Source organism: Gracilinanus agilis, chromosome 3 (genome assembly GCF_016433145.1).
Source record: "Gracilinanus agilis isolate LMUSP501 chromosome 3, AgileGrace, whole genome shotgun sequence".
NCBI classification, from domain to species: domain Eukaryota; kingdom Metazoa; phylum Chordata; class Mammalia; order Didelphimorphia; family Didelphidae; genus Gracilinanus; species Gracilinanus agilis.
Genome location: NC_058132.1, coordinates 565927914 through 565951209, shown reverse-complemented (window position 1 = coordinate 565951209; position 23296 = coordinate 565927914). Strand labels below are relative to the sequence as shown.

Here is a 23296-nt window from a genome sequence, read left to right as displayed (position 1 = left end):
TATATATATATATATATATATATATATATATGGTCTCCAGTAGAATAAAATTTTTTTAATGTAGAAAAAGACATTTTTAATGTAGAAAAGAATGTGGAAAATACTTCTTTTTCTCTCTTTATATTTCTTATCAAGAATAACCTTGCTAGGTAAAAAGAACATTTTCATATTTAGTAGAGATGACTGATCTAACACATCAAAGAGGATCAAAGGGACACATTGTTCACATACTAAACAAAATAAACAACTAAAAAAGAAAAAAAAGAAACACAGTAAAGAGACTAGATAAAATAATATTACAAAAGAAAGCCCAATGAAAAAGATTTTTTTTAAATGAACAAAGCCAAGTACCCATATGATTAAAATATTTTAGAATACTGAATCAGTGAGAAGTGAAGATGAAAAAAGAAATGATATAAAATATCCTAAGAGCTCCCCACTGAAAGATAAGAGAATAGTAAGAAATGGCAATGCGAACAAAATCAAAAGATTAAGACAATGAAGAAATAGGAAATGTTGTTGAAGACATTACAGGATACCCACACAAACATAAAAGTGAGAAGCATTTATGAATGAAATAGTTAAACAATTGAATGCCTCGAAAACAAATTATGAGTTCATAGAAGCAATAACCAGCAGTCTTGCTGTCAGAAATGGAATTACACACAATATATAAAAGGTTAAAATAGATTAACAAATACTCAAAATATCAATGAAATTATACAAAGTATTGAAAAATGCACAAAGCCAAGTGACAGATCTGGAGGAAAAAGAAAGATTAAGAAGGAATGAAAAAGTGGGCCTTCAATATCTCTGGAGATCATGGGGTCTTCTTCAGTAATTCCAGAGATATTGAAGGCCCACTTAGAATTGCTTTTAAAATTGTTTTAAAGACATGCTCTCATTGAGGTATAAAAATTTATCTCTGATAGTTTTTAACATTATATTAACTGTAGAACAAATTTGTTTTGTTCTATTAGGTCAAGCCCATTTAGGACAATCTAAGGTTATTCCAGGATGAAACTGATTGGTTTAAATGCAAAGTCATTTTTTCCCCCAGTTTCATCTAAAAATATTCTTGATTTGACCTAATAGTCCTTGACTATAACAGATTAGATATTAACTGACTAAAGCAGTTTTTGTATTTCATTTTTGTAGACTCCTTATAAAGAGGCCTCTGAAACTGTTAAGCATTTTTTGGGAATGATCATATTAATAATGGTATGTTATTTTTTAAAATTTTTCATTTTGAATTTAAAAATAAAAAAAGAAAGCATTTCTATGAATTCAATAGAATACAAAAGAAGATCCTATATAATGCTATGAATCTCCATTTTATGTTGTTTTCTTTAAATCCAATTAAAAATAAACAATAATTTCTACACATTAGTTTCAAAAACTGCCCTGTCATTTCTGTGCTTTCCATTGAACTTCCTTATGTTCCTTTCTATACATTAATATATATATATGTATATATATATAATTACTTTCTCTCTCTTTTTTTTCCTTTTGAATAACTATTACAAATTCTCTTCCCATTCCCCAATTAAAATCCAAGAGGAAAAATAAAGTCCTTTGTAACTCTAATAATGTCTTGGAAGCATTCCCAAATCACCTAACATGGAAACACTCCTACAGAGGCTTGAAGCTTGCAAAGGATGTCCATATCACTTCAGATGGAATCACATGGGTAAGTGTAATTTTCTTTGATTGGCTGTGTAACTGAACTATTTAAGTTTTTAAAACTGGAGAGACTAAGACCATCATTCTTTTTGTGATCTTTTTAAGCTTTTATTTGGAAGTGACTTAAGTATATATATATATAATATAAAATCAACAAAATTAAAAAATTAAAAATATATGTGACAGAAATGTATTCATTTTATATTATATACATATATATTTTTATTGACAAAGGAAAATGAATAAATACCTGAGTGACAAAGGAACCTTAAATGTCAAAGAACAAAGTAACTCAAGATACAACCCCATGTGACATATCCTTAAATTCTAAGTCTAAGCATTAGTATAAAAAGATAGATATAAAATAAAAGAGATGTATGAGGCATTCTTAGAAGAAGAGATCTGAACAAATTATTTATTTTGTAAATTCTTTAGATAAAAGGAACACAAAGGAAATAAATAGAGGAACCAAAGGAAATAACAACAGAATTAGAGAGAAACTAAAAGTAAACATAAAGTTGTTCTAGTAAAAAGTGACAATAATGTCCAAATAGAAGTCATAGTAGAGAAAGAGGTCTGTAGGATTAAATTACAGAATGGATAAACATTCAAATGAAGAAGGGAAAAAGATAATAGTCTGAAAGGTTAATAATGAATAGGAAAATAACTACTTTAATCTCTCAGGAAAAAGAGGACCTACAGAAAAATGGGAGAGGAGACCAAAAAACAGATTGAATCAGGGAGATGAATGAAAAAGAAATCTTATTTTAGGAATGGGAGCAAGTACCTCTGATGACCACTGCTATGAAAGAAGAGAGATATTGTACAAATGGAGAATAGGACTTTAGCCTAAGTCTCATTTTTAGTGACTTAGTGCTTACAGATACAAGTCATTCTGCTTTAAGAGAGGTGAATCAGCTTCAAGGGGAAGATACCCAGGAATGAATTGCTGGAGAAACCAGAGCTAGAAAAACATATAGTCTTTTAAAGGAGATTACTAAAGAATATGTATATTTCTTATTATCGTATAGAGCTTTTGCAAAAACTGATCATATATCAGGGCACAGAGATATTGCCAATAATTATAAAAAGGTAGAAATAATAAGATTGTCACATAAAAAAATAACATTCAAGTCAGTGAGCATAATCAAAAATTATAAACAAACAGAAATTTAACAATGAAATGAGTAAAAAAAACATTGAAATAATTAATAATCATGTGAAAGAAAATAATAAAGATGGAACAACATACCAAAATTTCTGAGATTCAGCTAAAGCAGTCCACAGGGGGAAAATTATATTCCTAAAACATATATTAACAAAATAGAAAAGTAGATTAACAATTAATTATGCATTAAAAATTAGAAACCCAACAAAATAAATTTGAAATAAAATAAAAATAAAAGATCTAAAAAATTGAAAGTGAAATTAAATTGTAAATAAAAAATATAGAAAAATGGTAAAATTCAACTAAAAGTTTTTTTTTTCTTTGAAAAGATTGTAGGGGGCAGCTGGGCGACTCAGTGGATTGAGAGTCAAGCTTAGAGATGGGAGATCTTGGGTTCAAATCTGATCTCAGACACTTCCTAGCTGTGTGACTCTGAGCAAGTCACTTAATCACCATTGCCTAGACCTTACTGCATTTCTACCTTAGAAGACCAATACACAGTGTTGATGCTAAGACAGAAGGTAAGGGTTTAAAAAAACCAAAAAACAAAAAACAAACAACTGTATACAGTTTGAAAGCCTTTAGCCAATGTGATTTAAAAGATGAGTGCAGAAAAATCAAATCAATCAATAGCAAATGAATAAGGAGAAATCAATACATATGGCCAGGGTATCTGTGTTCCTATTTTGTGTGCCTCACCATGGCTGTATCCTGAGTACTTTCATTCTTTCCACATAGTGCACATTGGTCAGAGATTGTGTCTGAGGTTTGTGGGGGAAATGTTATTGTGTTATTTCTCTTAGTAAAGTATTAAATGACTTTGCTTTGAACTATTGTTTCCTCTGGAAAACTAATAGTGAATACATCAGAGACTTACAAGTTTTTTGGTAATTTTTAGTAGATGCATAAGGACACAGAGAGATATTATAGAGATGTTTCAAAAATAAATAAAAAACTTATTTAAAAATAAGCAATCCAAAGCAATATTTCTTTGATTTTACAAATAGTGTAAGAAAATTAAGAGGCAGAATATTATATGACCCTGTCATGGCTTACATCACTGCCTAATAGAACGCCAGAAGCTGAAGCTCATGAATTCCTTTTTTTTCCCCTATCCTAACAGCTTTCATAGAGGTAAAGAAGAATGGTGGTTGAAAAAAAAGCCAGTAGATTTGATATTAATAGATCATTATCAACTGGAGAAAACAGACTCAATTAAATTTGATAAAAGTCAGAAACCAGACTGTAGAGTTAAGAAGAGAATGAGAAGAAAGGAAATAGAGGCATCAATTATAAATGGTCTTTTGGCCCCAAAAGGGAGGAGATATATGAGGTGATAGTAATAGATCAAAAGAGGTTTTCTGACAGTATCTATGTCTGGGTATGTTTATAGGCGATGTGTAAATAGACAGCCGACAGGGAGAAAGTAAAGCTAAGTGAGAAAGGGAAGAGCAGAAGGGGCAATCTGTTGGAGAAGATGGACTCAAATGGCCTCATTTAGGCATGGAAAGGGGTTTGCCCTGAGAAGAAGGGAAGCCTTTTCTTGGGAGAAGGAGGTGAAGGAGTACTCAGTGCCAGAAAGCATTTGGGTGATGTGAGGTGAGGCATAGAGAAGTGGGAGCTGTTGAGAAATGGAATTAACATTTTCCATGAAATAGGAGGCAAACATCTTAGCTGAGAGTGTGGGGAGAAAAAGAGAGGAGGGATTTGAGGAGGAAGAAAAATATTTAGAAAAAAAATAGTAAGTGGGACAGTAGTGAGTGGGAAAGTAAGTCAATTAGGGAGATGAAAAAGGATCGCCTTGCTGCAGTGACAGCCTCATTAATATATAATAAATTTGTAGTAGATTCAGGCAGCAATTTAGGATATTCTTCAGTTTTATTTAAGAAATATCTGAGTAAAAGAGAACCTACAGTTTGGAAAAATCTTTGAGTCTGATAGCATAAAACGACTTTGAAACATTGGTTCCATATCTTGGCTGTTCCCCTGTTGATACTCTGTTAATACTAAAATGGTTTCTATTCAATGGTCCAATGGTCCAATGGTTTGAGATTTTTACTTTATTCAAGGTTTCATTTCAACTGGAAAAGAACATAAACATTCTGAGGACAAGAACTTCATTCTCTACATTTTTTGTTTTTAGATCCCCACAACAATGACTAGATGCTGGGAATTTGGGGATTTGACTAACTTTTTTTTTAAATTTTGCCTGAGTTAGAGTCTGTGTTTAGCAGGTAAGAAGGAAGACCTCGAATAGAATCAGACAAATCTATAACAAAAACCAGAAAGAATGACTGTATAATGTTGCATAATTTCTAACTGTAGAAACACAAATAAGGCAAACTAAGTCTCTAAGCCATAAAGAAATAGGTTTATTGGGAGATGACCAGTCTCCCAATAAATCCAGACTTCTGGTCAAGACCAAAAGACCTTGACCATTGTGAGAGGACTTCCTATATACCTGAAGAATATCACAATTTATATACCAAGATAAAAATAATCCAAGGCCATGTTAAAAAGAGAGCAAGATGTACTTCTCATTGGTAGAGGAAATTACTTGATGATGACTTGAAAGTCACTTGAAAGACAAGAGGAGAGTGGAGGAGCCTGGACTAGTGACACAGATAAGAGTGGGTGCTGTTGGGTGGGACCAGTCTTTGAACCCAGGGTCAGGCCTAGTGACATGTACTGGATCACAAATTCAAGACCATAATTATTGCTGAAGGTGCATGATATAGCAAATTGGAAGGCTAGGGATGACACTGAGACCCATGTTAATGATTAAATATATCTTAATTCAGTCATCTTACTTAATTCAACCTTAATACATATAATAAAATAATCACAAAAGGCCCACTAATATCATCAATTATGCTAACATTAGTTACCTATCTTAGAACTACAATTATGGTTAATTCAATACCACTGCTAACATTAAAATCTAATCCTCATATAAGGGGGTAGCAGATTTTTCACTCACAATACCTGGTCCTTTAAAAATAAGTGAAATTATTTCACATTAAAATTTATTTCTCAAACATGAATAAGGCATTGTAGGAGGCACAGTGAAATATAATATATAGCCCATGCTCTCAAGAAGCTTAAAAGTTAACTTAAAAGATAATGCAAAGTTATTAAACATGTTAAGGAAAGAAATTAAAATATTCTGGGTAATATTTAAAATGAGTAGCTTAGACAAGTGCTCTATATATTTAGAGGAAGAAGATATGAACTGAGAAAGTCAGGAAATAATTAGACAGAAGGGTTAGGACCTCAGCTAAGTCTTAAATTTGGGACAATTGGAAAAGGAGGGAAGAAAGATGAAGGAATTTCATGTTAGAGGAATGGTTTGTTAAAAAGTAGAGATCAGTGGACTTATTGAGGTATTTTTAAATGACCAGTTTTTTTTTTAACTTGGAGGATTTGTGCTAAATAATAAAAAATATTAAATCAGAACGGGAAATCAGTGTTAGTCTCAGGAAGAGCTTAAATGTTGTGCTAAAAAAAGTCCTCAGTTGGTTAGGAAACATGACCGTTTTTAAGTTGGAGAATGACATAATAAAAATGAAAAAGATTTTATAAATGGTTTAAAAATGGAATGGTTGGTGAGACTAAAAGATTAGAAACAGAGGGATCAGATATTTTTCAGGTTTCCTCCAGAATCTTTTGAATATTTTAAAAAAACAGGTCTTTGGGGAAGATATTACTGGAGTTTAGATGTGACAAAATATGGGCCTGAACAAGGATGATGGTTAAGGGAATAAAAAAGCAAAGGACTGATCTGAGAGACACTAGGAAAGAAGTTTCAGGATACCATGAAAACAGGATATTGTGACTATGTATGGAACCAAGGAAGTGAGGAGTAAAAGATGACTGACATTTTGGACCTACACAGGTGGGGAAATCATAGTATTACCATTATATGTCCTATACTGAGATTTATAGTTATTCATTCATATAGCATGTAAGCTATACCCATTGTTGGATTACATATAATTTTTAACATTTACTTTCAAGATATTTTATTTTTTTAAATCTAATTGCCATCTCAAGAGATGTGGATTGGGAGGGGACTAAGCTATTCTTTCATATAGCTGAAATTATTGCTTAGCTTTAGTTCTAATGATCAGTGGGATAAAAATATTCTAAAGTTAAAAATGTAAATAAAATTACTGGAAAATGATAAAAACATTTGAGACTTTACAGTTTGTTATAAGAATAAATTCTCCTAATAGATTATAAATTGTCCTTGTTTTACATAAAATTACTCTAATTTGCTTGTCTATCCTCATTTAAAAATCATTAATACAAGCTATCATGTCATATATGTATCCTTAAAATATAATAAAGTTAAACGACTCCAATTTTGACAACTGTTAAAATAAAGAGATATTACTCACATGAAAGGCTCAGCAAAAATCACAAGAGCACAATACTCCAAATTATGTGGAGATTATTTAAAGTGCAAATAAATTTATTTAAAAAGGCTTTATTTATCAAATCTAATGAAAATATTTGTAGATTTATCATGTGCTTCTGAATTGTATATGTGATCCTCTACATTTTTTTCCCTAGGATTTAATCACCATTTGCTGATCAAAGTTTCTAAGAAATATTTTTGCTTGTACACTGCTGCAAATTAACTAGGAGAATATCAAAGAAAAAAATCATATAAACGAAGGTGAATTCTACTTCATTGGCCTTAGTCCTCTTCTGCTTTACCTTCTTTGGACTTTAAATATTGCAGACAACTCTAACCTTCTTCAAACTTTCTCCTCCCTACACATCTCTGAAATTGAACTTTCCTGGTTTTTCTTCATCCACAATAATCCCTCTTTCTCTCTTTTTTTCCCTTTAGGGAAAGGATAAGAGTAAAGAATGACAAAAAGCATTACAGTTTTGGGTAGCAAATCAAATAATGGTTTATGGATCTATTCATTTACTTTTTTTTTTAATATACTCTTTTCAACAACTGGGAAAATTGGGACAGGTAAGCAGAGATGGCTTTGAGATGAGGACACCCTGGTTTTGTTGCCTAATCTATTTTGGGTGTGGTTGCTTGATCTCAAGGGGGACTTAGTTTCTTCATCTATAGAATTAAGGTGATAGAACAGATAATATTTACAATTTTTTCCAGTTTAAAATTTTTCAGTTTGTCTTTCTTGATGGCTGCTTTTCTTCATCTTCTTATATGTCAATATACTTAAGATAGTCCTCTGTCACTTTCTCTTCTCTCTAGTTACCTTACCCTTACCCTTAGCAATCTCATCAAAGTCCATGGATTCAAGTACCATGCCTATGAGTGACTCCCAAATTTCTCTCTTTTCCTGGTTTCTCTTGAAATTCAAGTTGCTTATCAGAAATTTCAGCTGTAGCTCAGTGACACTTTGAATCTATGTTTCCAGGACATCTGAGTGGCAGCAATAACTCTGATTTCCTTTTTTTATTTCTATTTATAGCACCATCATCCCTCTAATTGTTCATATTTAAAATTTTCCCTTACCCTGGTGATTCCCTTACCCCTGGTGGGTGCTGCAGCGATCCCGGAGAGCAGTGATGGCCACAGGTGCATTTATCTTTCCTATTAATTGCTATTAAAATTTAAAAAAAAAGTAATTTCCAGGGGCTAAGTAATTTTTTTTATGGAAAGGGGGTGGTAGACCTAAAAAGTTTGGGAACCACTGTCTTACCCCTTTCCCTAATGTTTCCTCTGCAATTGGTAACTAGGTCTTATCAATCCTTCTTCCTCAATGCCTTTAGTAACTCACTTCTCTTTTATAGCCCTATTTTTACCATCTTAATTCAAATTTCCAATACCTTTTGCAAAATCTATTGCAATAACTTCCTAATTTATCTGTTTTCCTTCTTGGATCCTTTTAATTCATATTTTGTTACCATATTTATCATCTTATAATACTACTATATCAATATCATGCTCACAAATTTAGTCCCTTAAAAAAAAATAAGTCCAAGCTCCTTACCTTGTTTACCTGTTTTAGGTTACAGCACCCTCCATCATGAAACTATTTTCAAGAGAACTCAGCTGAACCCATTTTCCAAGCATTTCCATTTCCATTACTTTCCTCTATGCTTGGAAGGTTCTCCTCAATTTCCATTTTGTGAAGTGCTACCCAACCTTTGTTATTAGAAGTTTCTCAAAGTTCTCATTGCATTCTGTTCTTTTAAAAATGTTTTTTATGATACTTCATTTTATATTATTTATTTGTCTGCATTTTACCACTTGAGATCCTTTTTTTTAAATCCTTACCTTCCATCTTGGAGTCAATACTGTGTATTGGCTCCAAGACAGAAGAGTGGTAAGGGCTAGGCAATGGGGGGTTAAGTGACTCGCCCAGGGTCACACAGCTGGGAAGTGTCTGAGGCCAGATTTGAACCTAGGACCTCCCATCTCTAGGCCTGGCTTTCAATCCATTGAGCTACCCAGCTGCCCCACCACTTGAGATCCTAATGAGTCACTTTGCTTTATTTCATTCCATTTGTGAAATCCTCTCAAATATAGGGTAATACTTTGAACATAGGAGGCATACAATAAATGGTTTCTGAGGACTGATTGTTTTCTAACTCATAACATCTTTAATTGTAGAATCATAAAACTCAATTGTGCAGTCCTAAAAGAGATGAATGCAACAATCAAAATTAGGGTAACCTTTATTAAACTGAAAATGATTGTGCCTAGATTATTCTCTAAAATATTAGAAACTAAAATTATATTAAATATACTCAGGAAATTATATTACACAATCTCAATGGTTCATGTAATAGGCTGTGCCACTCTTGAGTTTAGTGATTATAAAAATAAATGCCAAGGAATTTTCAGGGAAAAAGTTTAACTTTCAACTTTAATAATATTTCATCCTGAGAAGATGAATAGATTATTTGAAAAGGAGGAAAACAAAATAATTTAATTATGTTGAGTTAAAGGATATAATGTTGAAATAGGTTTTCAATAGTGGACCAATCTAACCTTTCTTAAGGACTGGTATAACTAGACTATCACTGATTCTTCCAATATCATTCTAATAATTATAAAGTACATATGATTATTTATGAGTATTACCTAATGTGACTTGCTTATTACCCAGAAAATATAGGACTTCTTGCCCATACATTTATACAACATGTTATGTCAAACATGAAACTCTGTACTATAAATTTGAAGGGTAGCTTTTGACACTTGGAAATGTCGTTTATTTTTATTTATCAATGTGAGACTAGAGTGAATATTTAATCCTATATTATTACATTGTGATATTTTCTGTTGGCATCCAAATATGAGCCTTGTTTTCTCTCTTGTTACTCATTAACTGGGGAGTTATAATTAAACTGAATACTTTGAGTTTGGGGAAAAGAGTCAATTTAACATTGTGTTATTGTCTTGAATTCTGCTATGTATGACCTAGAGTAAGTTACTTTACTTTGTAGTGCCTCAATTTTTGCTTCAATAAAGTGGGACTAATTATAATTATATTACTTGCCTCATGGAATTTATATGAAGATACACTAAAATAATATATTTATTACTGCCATCTAAATATGGAATAGTGTGATAAATTTCCAGATTCAAGAGTCTCTAGATCTAAGCTCACAGATACACTCACTTTCCAGGAAGTTTTAGGTTGGGTGCTTCTCTAATTTCATTCTATGATATACCTGGGAATGGGAAACATAAAGATTTTGATACTATAATTCTATACTGATACTACTGTAGTTTTCTCTTTTCCCTCCATTTTTCTCCTTTAAGGATTATGTTCTTATAAAAAATGGAGGAAGAGGATTATCTTTCTAAATCTGACTAATTCCACAAGTCAGAGACAGTGTTCTTAGATAAAGCCTTTTCACTGGAGAAAACATGTTAAAATAGGCAATAATGCCAAAACTTTGAAATCTGAAAGATCTGGGTTCCAGTTCAGTTTCTGACACGTTCATACTTGCTATGGGGCCACTGGCAAGTGAACATTCTTGTCAGTAACCCAGGCAAAAGCTTAAGACAAACATTAAAAGAGAGTTAGTTAATATGCTTTGGGCACTGAGTTTCCACACTGGGAATTTTACATACCCATGAAATAAACATATAATTCAGCGAAAACTATAAAGCTAGAATTGATCATACTTTTAATATAATTAACAAAAATAATGCTGAATTAAAAGGATTTTTTCATTATGGAACTGTGAATTTTTGAGATCATTTACACCTTGGACACCACAGGTCAGCAGAAGAGTAATTAATGTTAGAGTAATTGGGGAAATGTAACTCTGGCCTGTATGGTTCTAAAGTGAGACAAATGAACAGCAATCAGTCAAAGTCCAAGTTCTTTCAAAGGAAATGCTGTAATGCTTTAAAATGATTGAGGAAAATCATTTGCATGGTACTTTAAAGATTTCGAACTATGAAATGTTTAAAAATCTAAATTTCTGGGAAAGCTTCAAAGTCCTTATCTCCAGATGAATGTATAATTTCTAGATTCTATATATTTCTGTCACGTAATACTATAGGGGTTGACTGAAATATACAAAAGTAACTTGATTTGCTTTCTAGGATGGTAGGCTAGTCCCTCATCTACAGTTATGTGATAATTTTTATATGAAAAAAAGATAAAATATTTACTTGTTTAAAAAAATCCAAGTCTGCCTCAGAGCAAGATGAGTAGATATTCATCGTAAGAATTTAAATACTCAGTGCAAGTAATAAATATAACAAAGCAACTAAATATTCAAATTAGTCATGCTCTTCCATATCAACTCTGTTGGTTACTAATGTTGATTAATAGTTTAAGGCACAATGCCAGTCATAAGCTTAAGGACTTTAATATTTGGTTTTCATGAAGTATAAGAGTTACTGAAGAGCATTAACTTTGATGAAAAAATTTACCATATGATCATGTATGTTCTTTTTATAGGCTACAGTACACATTTTAAAAATAATGTCTAATTAGCTGAACATAAAATAAAGATAGCCAGATAGAATGCCACTAACTTAAAACATATTTGTCCCTCCAGACAAGAATTTTGGGGAAGTCATTAAGAAGTCAGTGGAAATCAGGACACTTCCCTTGGCAGTTCAAATTAACCTCCAGCAACCTTGAAGTAAGAATGGATATTGGGCTCATAAAGGAGAGCTATACTAGTTAACTAAGATTCTGAGAGCCAGCTGAGCAATTAGCAGCTTTGAAGTGTTTGTGTTTGTGTGTGTGTGTGTGTGTGTGTGTGTGTGTGTGTGTGTGTGTGTTTGGGAGATGCACATCAATTTCAAATTATGGATAATAGTTTATATTTATTGTTCTCATAAAAATAATATATGGGTGGCCCCAAACTAGGATGGATTTCGAAGAAGTGAAAAAAATATCAAATGCTAACAATGTTGTATAACTTTTGGCTAAATTTGTAGGTTTTCCTTTATATCGCAGAGTTTATTGATGGCTTTTCTAAATAAAGATTTTGGAAATCACTGTGTATGGGGTCCTTCTTATCACTGTAAATATTTTCTGCCAGTGTCAATTACAATACTTTATTTGATTAATGGTGTAAGATTAACATGGGAGAACCCTATGAGTGTCAAGCTCCAGAGCTATTGCTTCACCTCCATTTATTCAATATTTTTATCAATATCTTGGATGGAAACCTTTATTGAATGCCTGTCACATCTGAAAACAGCATATAAGAGTCTATAATGTGCTAGATGAAAGATATGGAACCCAAAAAAGATTTCAAGAGCCCCAACAAAATTTAATGAAAATAAAAATAACCTCTTACACTTAGATTAGGAAAAAATGAAAGCAATTCAAGATTAGAGTGATATACTTCGATGGAAGATTAAATGAATGAAAAATGAAGGGAAAAGAAAACAATAACCTTAAAGGTGTGAGTCAGCTAAAAGTCCAAGATAAACCAGCAATGCAATATGGCTGCCAGAAAAACAGCTAGAAAACAGATGTTACCAGGGAACATGAATCCAAGAATTCATTTCAGTAAACATTTACTAAGCATACAAGTAGGAAATGTGTATACAAAGGAATTGGATCGGAAGGCTATGTATCAGGAAACAAATTGTTGAGAGAATACATGTAGAGGGCAGGTGTGAGCAGGGAATGAATATGTACACAGCAAATCAGACCTTTGGTCCTTCAAGGGTACAGATGTTCTCTGATCTGATCATATCATCCTATTCCTCTATTCTGGGTACATTACCCATACAGAGCATTTCTTTGTTGATTAGACATGTGTCACTTAATTTGATTAATGATGAAACATTAACCTGGAAAAAAAATCCTTTAGTATCAAGTACCAGGGCTGTTTCTTTACCTCCATTCTATTCAATATTTTTTTATCAATCACTTGGATAAAAATCCCCTTGTTGCTGACAGCTTCTGAGATTTGGGCCTTTGGGAACATCTTAGACTCCCAACCATTAAGGTACATTTACTAAAAAGCATCTACCTTGAGAAGGCTGACAGCATTGCATCCCTAAAACAAAGTTCAGCTAGACTAAAGGCAGCTAGATTTTTTTAAAGTAAGATTAAGTCTATTCTTTTGACTGCTTTAGTCTGCTTGTCCCAATTATATGACTTCTGGTTGGAAAATTCCTTGTAAATTTTTTTTTAAATCACAATGGGATTCCTTGCCCTTAAAAGGTTTCTTTCTGAAATACAACAAAACAAAATAAAACAAAAGTAGTGTGTAGGCTGAATTTCAGAAAATCTATTCACTAGCAGAGACCTCTTTGATTGGCATATAAATGAAATTAAGAAAGAACAAAAGTAAAATTAAAAGGGCAAAGTCATTACCCTCCATTTTACAGATTCAATTCATTGTCTTTATTATGAAAATCTGAGAACCACAATGCCCTTAACTTTTCAACTGTATTTTAACCAACTCAAAATATTCCCAGTTTTCTCCTCTGAAGTATTATGCAGGGAATGAGGTGGATGATAATTTTTTATATATAATTTTTTTATAGTTTTCCCCAATCAGATCTTGTTTAGTCATTCAGTCTTGTCCAAATCTTTCTTACTCATTAGATTATAGGAGGCCAAGCCCTTTAATCCTCTAACATCTCTGGAAGTCTGTCCAAAATGTGCATGCAAGGCACATATGAGATTAGATTAGATTCTAGGTAATGGGACTACATGGCAGTTAAGCAATTAATTGGATAGAGTGCCTGGAGTAAAATCTAACTGAATTCAAATCCAGCCTCAGACATTTATTAGTTGTGTGACCCAGGGCAAGTCATTTAACCCTCTCTGAAGGCAGCAAAATTCTACTCCTGAAAAAGGCAATCATTGGCCATGAGGGAAAGGTGGATGCAAAATGTGTCAGTAACAAGCCCTGATAGGGTGAAGAGATTTATCAAATAGAGAAGGCTCACCTGAAAAAATCCAATAGGGACTCTGCTTTGGGAAAGAAGTGGGGTGAGAGAATATAAGAGGTCTATATCTGAGTTCTACATGAAACAATGTGACATATTGGAAAGAGACATGAACCCAGATTTAGAAAAGATTGTTTCAAATTATAGATCTTCCACTGGTTACCATAAGTCTCTAATCTCTCCAAAATTCATGTTCTTCATACATAAATGAAAATATAAATAATACCTATAGTTCTGACCTCATTAGACCATTTTAGGAGTAAAAGAAGTAATTTATGTGTGTATGAGTGTGTGTGTGTATGCATAAATGAGTCCATACATAAATATATAAATATTTGAACTTTATAAACCCCTAGCCATTATTATTTTATAAAATGTTTGCACATCATTAATATATAGTGAAGATAAGTCAATATTTAGATATAGATCAATTTGCTTATTTTGGTCAAAAGATGATTTTGCTTAAAGAGCAAGTCCAAAACAAACAAACCAACCAAAAACATTTTTCACTATCTTTTTTCTCTACTACAAACAATATGTGTTCTGTTTCTCAATATGACAAACATGGAAATATGTATTGAAAGATAAAACATGTACGACATGCATCATATATTACTACCTTCTTGTGAAGGAGTAAGGGAGAGAGAACTTGGATTGTAAAATATCAGAAAACTATTACTAAAAATTGTATCAACACATAATTTTTTGAAAAAAAAAAGCTAGTCCAAACTTCCCCTGGCTTGAGCAGAGGGCATATCAAGAGCAATATTAGGTGATACAGCTTAAAAAAGGGGATTAAAGCTAGAATCCAACAACTCTATATTTTTAAAAACTACATATTAGTTTTAAAAAAACCAACCACTTTAAAAATCACACGAAAATTTTAAATTATTCTGTAGGCAATTAGTTACAATTAAGGGCTTTTGAGCATAAGAGTAATGAATCATAGCAAATTTGAAGATTACCATGGCAATATTTCATATTGGAGAGGATACAGGTAGAAAACCCAATTAAATTGGGTGAGCTATGTTCTAACAGCAAGAATGAAAAGAAAGGGGCAGATCCAAGAAATAGTTCAGAGCTAAAATCAACACAACTAATTGGATATCAAAGGGAAGGCAGAGAGGTGTGAATGACTCTTAAAAAAATGGCGACTGAGAAAATGTGGATATCTTTAAAAGACAAGAAATATCTGAGGAAATACAGTTTTGGAAGCTTGATATTGGAAATGTTTTTTGAGAAGACATAGAACAAATAGAACTTTCCAATAGGTACTTAGAAATGGTCTGTAGTTTGGTACTGATTATATGAATTTGGAAAACAATAGCATGTAAGAAACTTTTCTTTGAAATATGACAATTTTCAAAATTCCTTTCTAAATAAAATCAAAAGCAGTCAAGAAAGGAGGTAAACAATAATAATGACATGGAAAATACTCAATAGTTATACTAAGGAGAGAAAAATAACTTTTTAATCTATGATACAAAGTAGATGAGAATTAAAAAGAAAGAAGAGAATATTCTTTGGAGGGGCAAGTAGAGGCTACAAGGGGATGAAGAAGCAGGAAAAAAGACATGGAAAAAACAGATAAAAAAGAAGAGAATCAGGTTAATGGCATATTGTAAATGCAAAGGAGAAAAATTTCATGAATAAGGGCATAATTGATAGCATAAAATGGTGGAGATAGATAAAAGAATGAGAACTGAGGTGGGGAAAGTAATTATATTTGAACAATATTTGGACATTGGGAAACTATGATAGACTTTTCACCAAAAAAGATGTCAAAACACCATGGTGTGAGGAGGAGGTAAGGAAGTAAAAATGATAAGTATATGCTACTTTGATTGGAAGCAAGACATTTTGGGGGAGATGAATTTGAATTTAGAATCACTTGAAACTTTAATTCAGAAAGACTTAGATTTAAACTTTATCTCCGGCATATATTTTCTGCCAAGTCCTGGGCAAATCATTAATCTTAAACATATGAAGTAATTCTCTAAATCTCTAAATTTCTAACTTACATGGTTTGGGGGAGTTTCCATATCTGGGAAAAGGAAAACTAATTCTCCCAATCCCCATTGCCAAAAGTTTGTCAATGAATGAAAAGATATATGAGAAGATATGAGCAAATTTGAAATTAATGGGGAACTCAAGGGAGACAAAAGACCATTCTTCCTATGCAGAATGCCCTTATATCTGACTTCAGGAGGCTTTAATATAGGTCCTTAATATAGGTTACACTACTTTTAGATATCTTTAATACTTTAAAAAGTAGAACCACCTCACCTGTTGAATTTCCTTGACCGATTATAGTATTTCCATATTCTGAAATATAGTTAAGCTGTGGTAATTATATAAATAACATTTAACAATTAACCTACACAAGCATCTGTGCATTTTCTCCATTTTTTCTCACAACTATGTTTCATAACGCTTTCTCAAATAAATTATTTTAAAAAACCTGTAAACAATGAGAATACATAATTATATCATTTTATTGGTAAAATAAAGGTATGTGAAAAAAGCAGGAAAAGATGAGGTGCAAAAGAGAAAGTAGCGTTTTCACAAATCTTTTTATCCTCAAACTATGGCGAAAAAATTCAGATTTTACTTATGGTTGTTTGATATTTTAGAAATGTTTATATTGCAAATAATTTCTTAAAAAGACCAAAAAAAATAACATTTTTGGAATTGTATACCTTTGTTGTTGTCCATTCCCCCTACGGCATATAGGGTTCCAACAGTAGATTTCCTTGGTTTAGTTCTTGGGCTTTGCATTAATGTTCTTCTTTCCGGCAGTAGATGGTACTTCATAGCTTCCAGGATCAGTTTTTGACATTCTAAGTCATCTTTAAATAAAGCATGGTTTTCAAGATCAGCCAAAATCTGTAAATAATGAATTATATTTATTATTAATAATGATTTTTGAAAGTAAAAATCATCAATAATTCAAAGAGTAACAAGGATAGTTTATAGTATACAATACTACAATTAAAAAATCTGAGTAAATTACACATTTTTAAATGAAAAGCATAATGATAATTTCATATCTCAATACTAGATTCACTGAGGCTAAGAGAATTTCAGAAGTCACTTGGGCCACCCAATTATTGTGCCAAGAATAAAAATAAAAAGGATAGTGTATGCTATACTTGAATATCCAGGTAGATAGATTAATCAATACCCCTGAATAATTCAAGTATACCAGGAAATATTTATTATGTCTCAACTAAGTCTGTGTTGGTACAATTCAGAGAATGTTTTCCGTCCTTAGTAAAAATGTCACTATCCTTATTACAATTCTTTACAATGTAATTACAATGTAAATTTAAATTACAATGTAATTTAAGATTCTTAATAAACTACTTCATAGCCTCCTCAAGATAGATTGAGAAAGACCTTTGTTAAAATCCAACCCAGTTTTTGATTTTCACTATGACTATTAAACAATCACTAGCCTTTAAAAGAAGATATTACCACCTATAGTTATTTTCTCATATGACAGTTTTCATGCTCAAGGAGATAATGATGGTAAAGTGCTTTGTAACTCTTAAAGTGCTGTATATGACATATGGTTGCATACTGGAACAATCCCATGTCTATGTGAAAATACAGTTGGGCTTGACCTAATAACACATGCAAAAAAATTTGGCCTGCAGGCAATATACTATTAAAAGCTATCAGGACCATTTAGAACACAACTGTTGAACTGGTATATTAAATTCCATCTTTGCAGTGACATTCATCTTTTTCATTATGTTAGCCCAATGAGTTCTTGAACTGGGGACCAGGAATTAAAAATATATATTTTGATAACTACATTTCAATATGATTAGTTTCCTTGGAAATCCTGCATGTTTTAGTTGATGAACTTTAAAACATTATTTTAAGAAGGATTATAGAAGATTAACCACAGGGAGTCTAAGACACAATTAAATACTAATCATGAATTGTCAAATAAATATTTAGACACGTAGCATGGTATTTTGGCAACAGTTGGTCTCAAAGCTAGGAAGACTTGAGTCTAAGACCTACCTCTGACATATACTGACTGAGTGACCATGACCAAATCACTTGATCTATATGTCCTCTAGTCAGCTTTCTAAGATTATAAGTTATTGAGGAGGTATCAATCTAAAATGCTATAGGAGTTTCTACACCCTATTTTGATTTTTGTCCATGATTTTTTCCCATTGGTTCTTGAAAAAAAAGTCTATCCAACACTTTCTTTTTTTCAAACATTTTTGAGATGTTGAGCAATTTGTTATAGATTGTAAATGTGCTATCACATAAAATATATTTCCATATTCATCATGTTGTGGATGAAGGCATATAAAAACATTAATAAAATAAAATGAAAAATAGTATACTTCCATCTGCATTCAGACTCCATCAGTTGTCTTTCTGGAGATGGGCAGCCTTTTTTTTTCATGAATTCTTTTGGATTGTTTTGGATCATTTTATTGCTGAGAATAATGAAGTCACTCACAGTTGTTCCTTGTACAGTATTGCTGTTACTGTGTACAATGTTTGCCTCATTCTTCTCCCTTCACTTTGTATCAGTTCATGTAAGTCTTCTGGTTTTTTTTCTCCTGAAACCATCCTGCTCATCATTTCTTATAGTATAATAGTATTCATATACTATAATTTCTCTCAACCATTCCTCAGTTGATGGTCATCTCTTCAATCTCTAATTTTTTTGCCACCACAAAAAGAGCCACTATAAATATTTTTGTACATATGTCTGTTTTCCTCCATTTTTATTTCTTTGAAATATAGATCTACTAATAGTAGTACAGTAGGTCAAAGGGTATGCAGATTTTATAGCCCTTTGGCCATAATTCCAAATGGCTTTCCAAAAAGACTGAATCAGTTCATGCCTCTATACCAAGAATCCATTAGTATCCCAATTTTTCCACATTCCCTCCAACATTAGTCATTTTACTTTTCTATATTATTAACCAATCAAAATAGGTGTAAGGTGGTAGCTCAGAGTGATTTTAATTTGTATTTCTCTACTACATAGTAATTTAAAACATTTTTATATGACTATTGATAGCTTTGATTTCTTTATCTGAAAACTACTTATTCATATTATTTGACCATTTATCATCTAGGGAATGACATGTGTTCTTATAAATTTAACTCTGTTCTCTTGAATTCCTTAAGGGAGAAACTTGGTTTAATTCTTCCCCTAGCCCCAGTTTGCTGTTTCCTTTTTAATCTTGATTGCACTGGTTTTGTTTGTGGGGGAAAATAATTATACTGTAATCAAAATTATCCATTTTATATTCCCTGGTATTCCTTTAACCTTTTGTGGGGAAATATAGCACTCAGCCTGATTACCTGCTATTCCTCACTATGGCTAAATTAAAAAGCTCTCCTTGAATGATTCTGGATACAATAGTGTATTTCAAAATAATAGTATGCATCAATGTTTACAATTCTGCAATGTAACAATATATGAAATATCTTTGTTAACATAGATCAGAATTGCTTTAATTTTTATTCAATGTAGTTACAGAGTTCCTTTGTCCAAAAAACTAATTACCTTTTTACCAACCTGGTCATATTCATTCTGAAAGAGGCTAGTTTGTGCCTTGGATGACAAAATACAATCTCAATCTCCCTATCTGGGCTATAATTGAAGCCTTTTTTAGCTTAGTAGTAGTTCTCATAATTTTTGTTCCATATGCATGGCCTTCAAGAGCAAAGGAGTCACTTTATAATGAGACATCATTATAAGATTTCTGAGGCAGGGATTTAAAAGAAGTTTAGGCAAAAACACCAGATCAAAATATGGAGAAAGTTAAAAATTAGTTAGAATATTATTTTAGTAAAACAGATATTAAACATAGACAATTATTATCAGAGAAAAAGATGCTGATAAAATATTCTGAGCTCTGATGAAAGAACTGAGTTTGATAAAAACAGTATCTGGAGATTATAATGAAATTAATAGCTTGATAATATCTATAAAAAATGACTACTAGAATATTTGGAATATTTTACTTAAGGATAGGATTGGCAAGAGGAATAGAGGAAACAAAATAAATTAATGATATTACTGAATTTTAAAAAAGAGTTAGAAGCAATGAATATAAAAGCAATGTTTTGAGAGTAAAGAATAAGGAAAAATAATTTAAGAAGTGTTATGCCCTAAAAACTATGAAAAATAAAATGATCTGATCACCACCCTTTACAGAAATTCAATAAGAAATTTTACTCAAAATGTTAAAAATAGAAAAAAAATAGCAAATGCGTAGAATTTATTGTGTATCAGTGGTGGTGAGTTCAAAATTCAATTTGTCCTAACATATGTGTGAAATTTCAACTATAGAACACAATGGCAAGGTGGTTTCATAAGCAATTAATATGGAAGATGTATCTCTACTTCAACTCCAACATTCTAAACTTTTTAATAAAATTCTTGAAAATTTATTTTTCTTTACTTTTATTAATTGTATGTATTCACAAGTGTCCCAGTCCCTCCCAAACTCCTCAAATTACAGAAGGCATCAACAGAGAGAGAAATGTTTTTATACAAATTATGTCATTCATGTTTTTCCACCTTTTAGTTTACTCTCTGGAGGTAACATCTTCAATTTACTCTTCAAGTATTAAATCTTTAGCTGTTTATGATTTTCTCTTGGTTCTACTCATTTCAATATTTATTATCTCAATATTTATTATTTAATTTCAATTATCAAAGTTAGCCTGCTCATTATTTCTTATGACACATTCTATTCCATCACATTTATATGCCATAATTTGTTTAGCCATTCCCCAATTGATGGACATTCCCTCAATTTCCAGTTCTTTGCCATGAAAAAGTAAGCTAGTAAAAATATTTTAAACACACAGGTCCTTTTCCTTTTGACCTAATCTGTTTGGGAAATACACTCAAGAATACTTTTGCTAGGCTTATGGGTATACACAGTTTTATAACTCTCATTAAATAATTCCAAATTGCTCTCCAAAATGTTCGGATCAGTTCACAGTTCCACCAACAGTGTATTAGTGTTTCTAGTTTTCCACATCTTTAGCATTTTTCATTTTGCTCTTTTGTCATTTTAGCCAATATGATGGATGTGATATATCTAAAATTATGAATTTAATACTTTTTCTTAATAAAACATAAATCACTGGAATATGATATATTAAATGGTGATATAGGATAATTTTAAAATCAACTTCTCACTAAAGCATTCTTTTCACAAAGACAAACAGAGTCATTTAAAAATTTATTTGAACTTGAGAAATTTATGGAAGGAAGGGCCCGATTTAAAGCAGTTTAAGGGACTATAAGGAATTTTTCATATGCATGATTATCTTAGGGCAGGTGCTATAGAAGGATTTTTAAAAAATCTTAGTAGGAGGCAACTGGTAGCTCCTTAAAGACATGGTTATGAGAACAACTAAAAAGAAGGGAGGAGAATAAAAGGTTGATTTTGAATTCCATATAAGATTGAGTAAATGAAGACAAAGGAAGGGGTCTTTAGTAGAAGTCATTTTAAGAGAAAGTTTATAATGAGATGATATTTAAAATGTGTTACTTTATTGAGTATTTTATGTGTAACACAGGTAGGAAATTATGAGTATTAACAATAATGAACATTGTATAACCTTATAAAATAATAATTAAAAAAAGATGTCAAACGTAGCAATGATGTACTGGTGAATTCCCTGAAAATAAAGAAAAAAAATCATTGAATGTTTTAAATGCAAAAACAATAAACTTACTGCTAATAAAAACGGGGATTTAATAACCTTACATACCTATTTACTCCACATGGTAGGATTTTTACTAAAAAGTAAAAAATTTTTACTAATTTTTAAAAAAGTAAAAAATTTTTACTAATTTTTAAAAACTTACCATGCTTCAGGTAACTCCAGAAAATTCAGTATTCATAAATAACTTATATTTTTAAAACCTGAATTTGAATTCAAATTTAATAAAAGAAATTTAAAATGGAATTGTATTTTGCTTAAAGGTACAATAGGGAAGAAGGAAATAGCATTAAGCTTCTCTCCATCAAATGACATAGAGATGGAATTTACAAAAGATAAATTAATTGCATAGCAAAAAAAAAGATAAAAAAGTCAATAGTGAGAGATACCCACAATATAATGCAATAAATAAATAAAGCAAAAGACATATAAGAAAGAAAGTATAGATGTAAATATATTTCTGTAGAAATTTGATTTGATAAATGAAGAAACTTGAATAGAAAAGGGGGAAAATATAGCTTTATCTATATTTCAAATATACTTGGATTATACACTTACAATATGGATTATATTTTAATGCACATTAAAATTTATAAGTACATTTGAAAAATCAGAAAATTTAAACAATTTATGGATCAAGATACAATGAAATAAGAATCAATAAACACTAAAGAAAGTATGGAGATACTAAACAATAGCTGTTGAATATCTGAACTAATATAGTGTAATGACTGAAATTCTCTGGATGCTGTGTTTTATATAAGCCTTATGGACTTTCTCACACCATAGAAGGTGGGGTCTCAAGAGAGAGAAGGATGTGAATATGACTGGACAGGCAGCCAGAGTGGGCCAGAGAGAGAACAAAACCTTTTGAGCAACTAAACAGCTAGGCAAGAGAATTGGGCCAGAGGGAGGGTCCAAAGCAAGCAGGTAGGCAGCTGAGCAGGTGAGCTATCAAAGAAAAAGCCTATTTCTGTGGTATAAGCCAATATATACCAATATATATCCATTCTGAAGTCATCATTCTGTTTCTCCCCAGGATATTTCTGATTTAGAATAGTCACACAGGAATTAAAGTCAGAGAATTCAACTCTTTTTCAGCACTTCATCAAAGGAAGAGGAGCATCTCAGGAGGATGACAACATACCCTTTCTTCCTCACCATGAAGCTGGACCACCAAGGCAGCTAGAGCTAATTTAATCAACCAATAGAGTATTTACAAATAAATAAGGAGCTGGTCTCAACCCTGTCTGTAAAAGATCTAGACAAAAGACTAGAAGATCCAATCCAGTTTCATAGCCTGGCAGGGTAGGGGTGGGGGGTGGGCTGGA

General features: G+C 31.7%; 1 protein-coding gene across 1 annotated transcript in view; it reads right to left on the bottom strand.

Moving 5' to 3' along the window:
• The window catches only part of KLHL1 (kelch like family member 1), a 542207-nt gene that overhangs the window by 135365 nt on the left and 383546 nt on the right, over nt 1-23296 (bottom strand). Inside the window, exon 6 of the mRNA XM_044669367.1 lies at nt 16934-17120. Within this exon, the coding sequence (XP_044525302.1) occupies nt 16934-17120 (187 nt within the window). The remainder of the gene's footprint in view (nt 1-16933; nt 17121-23296) is intronic.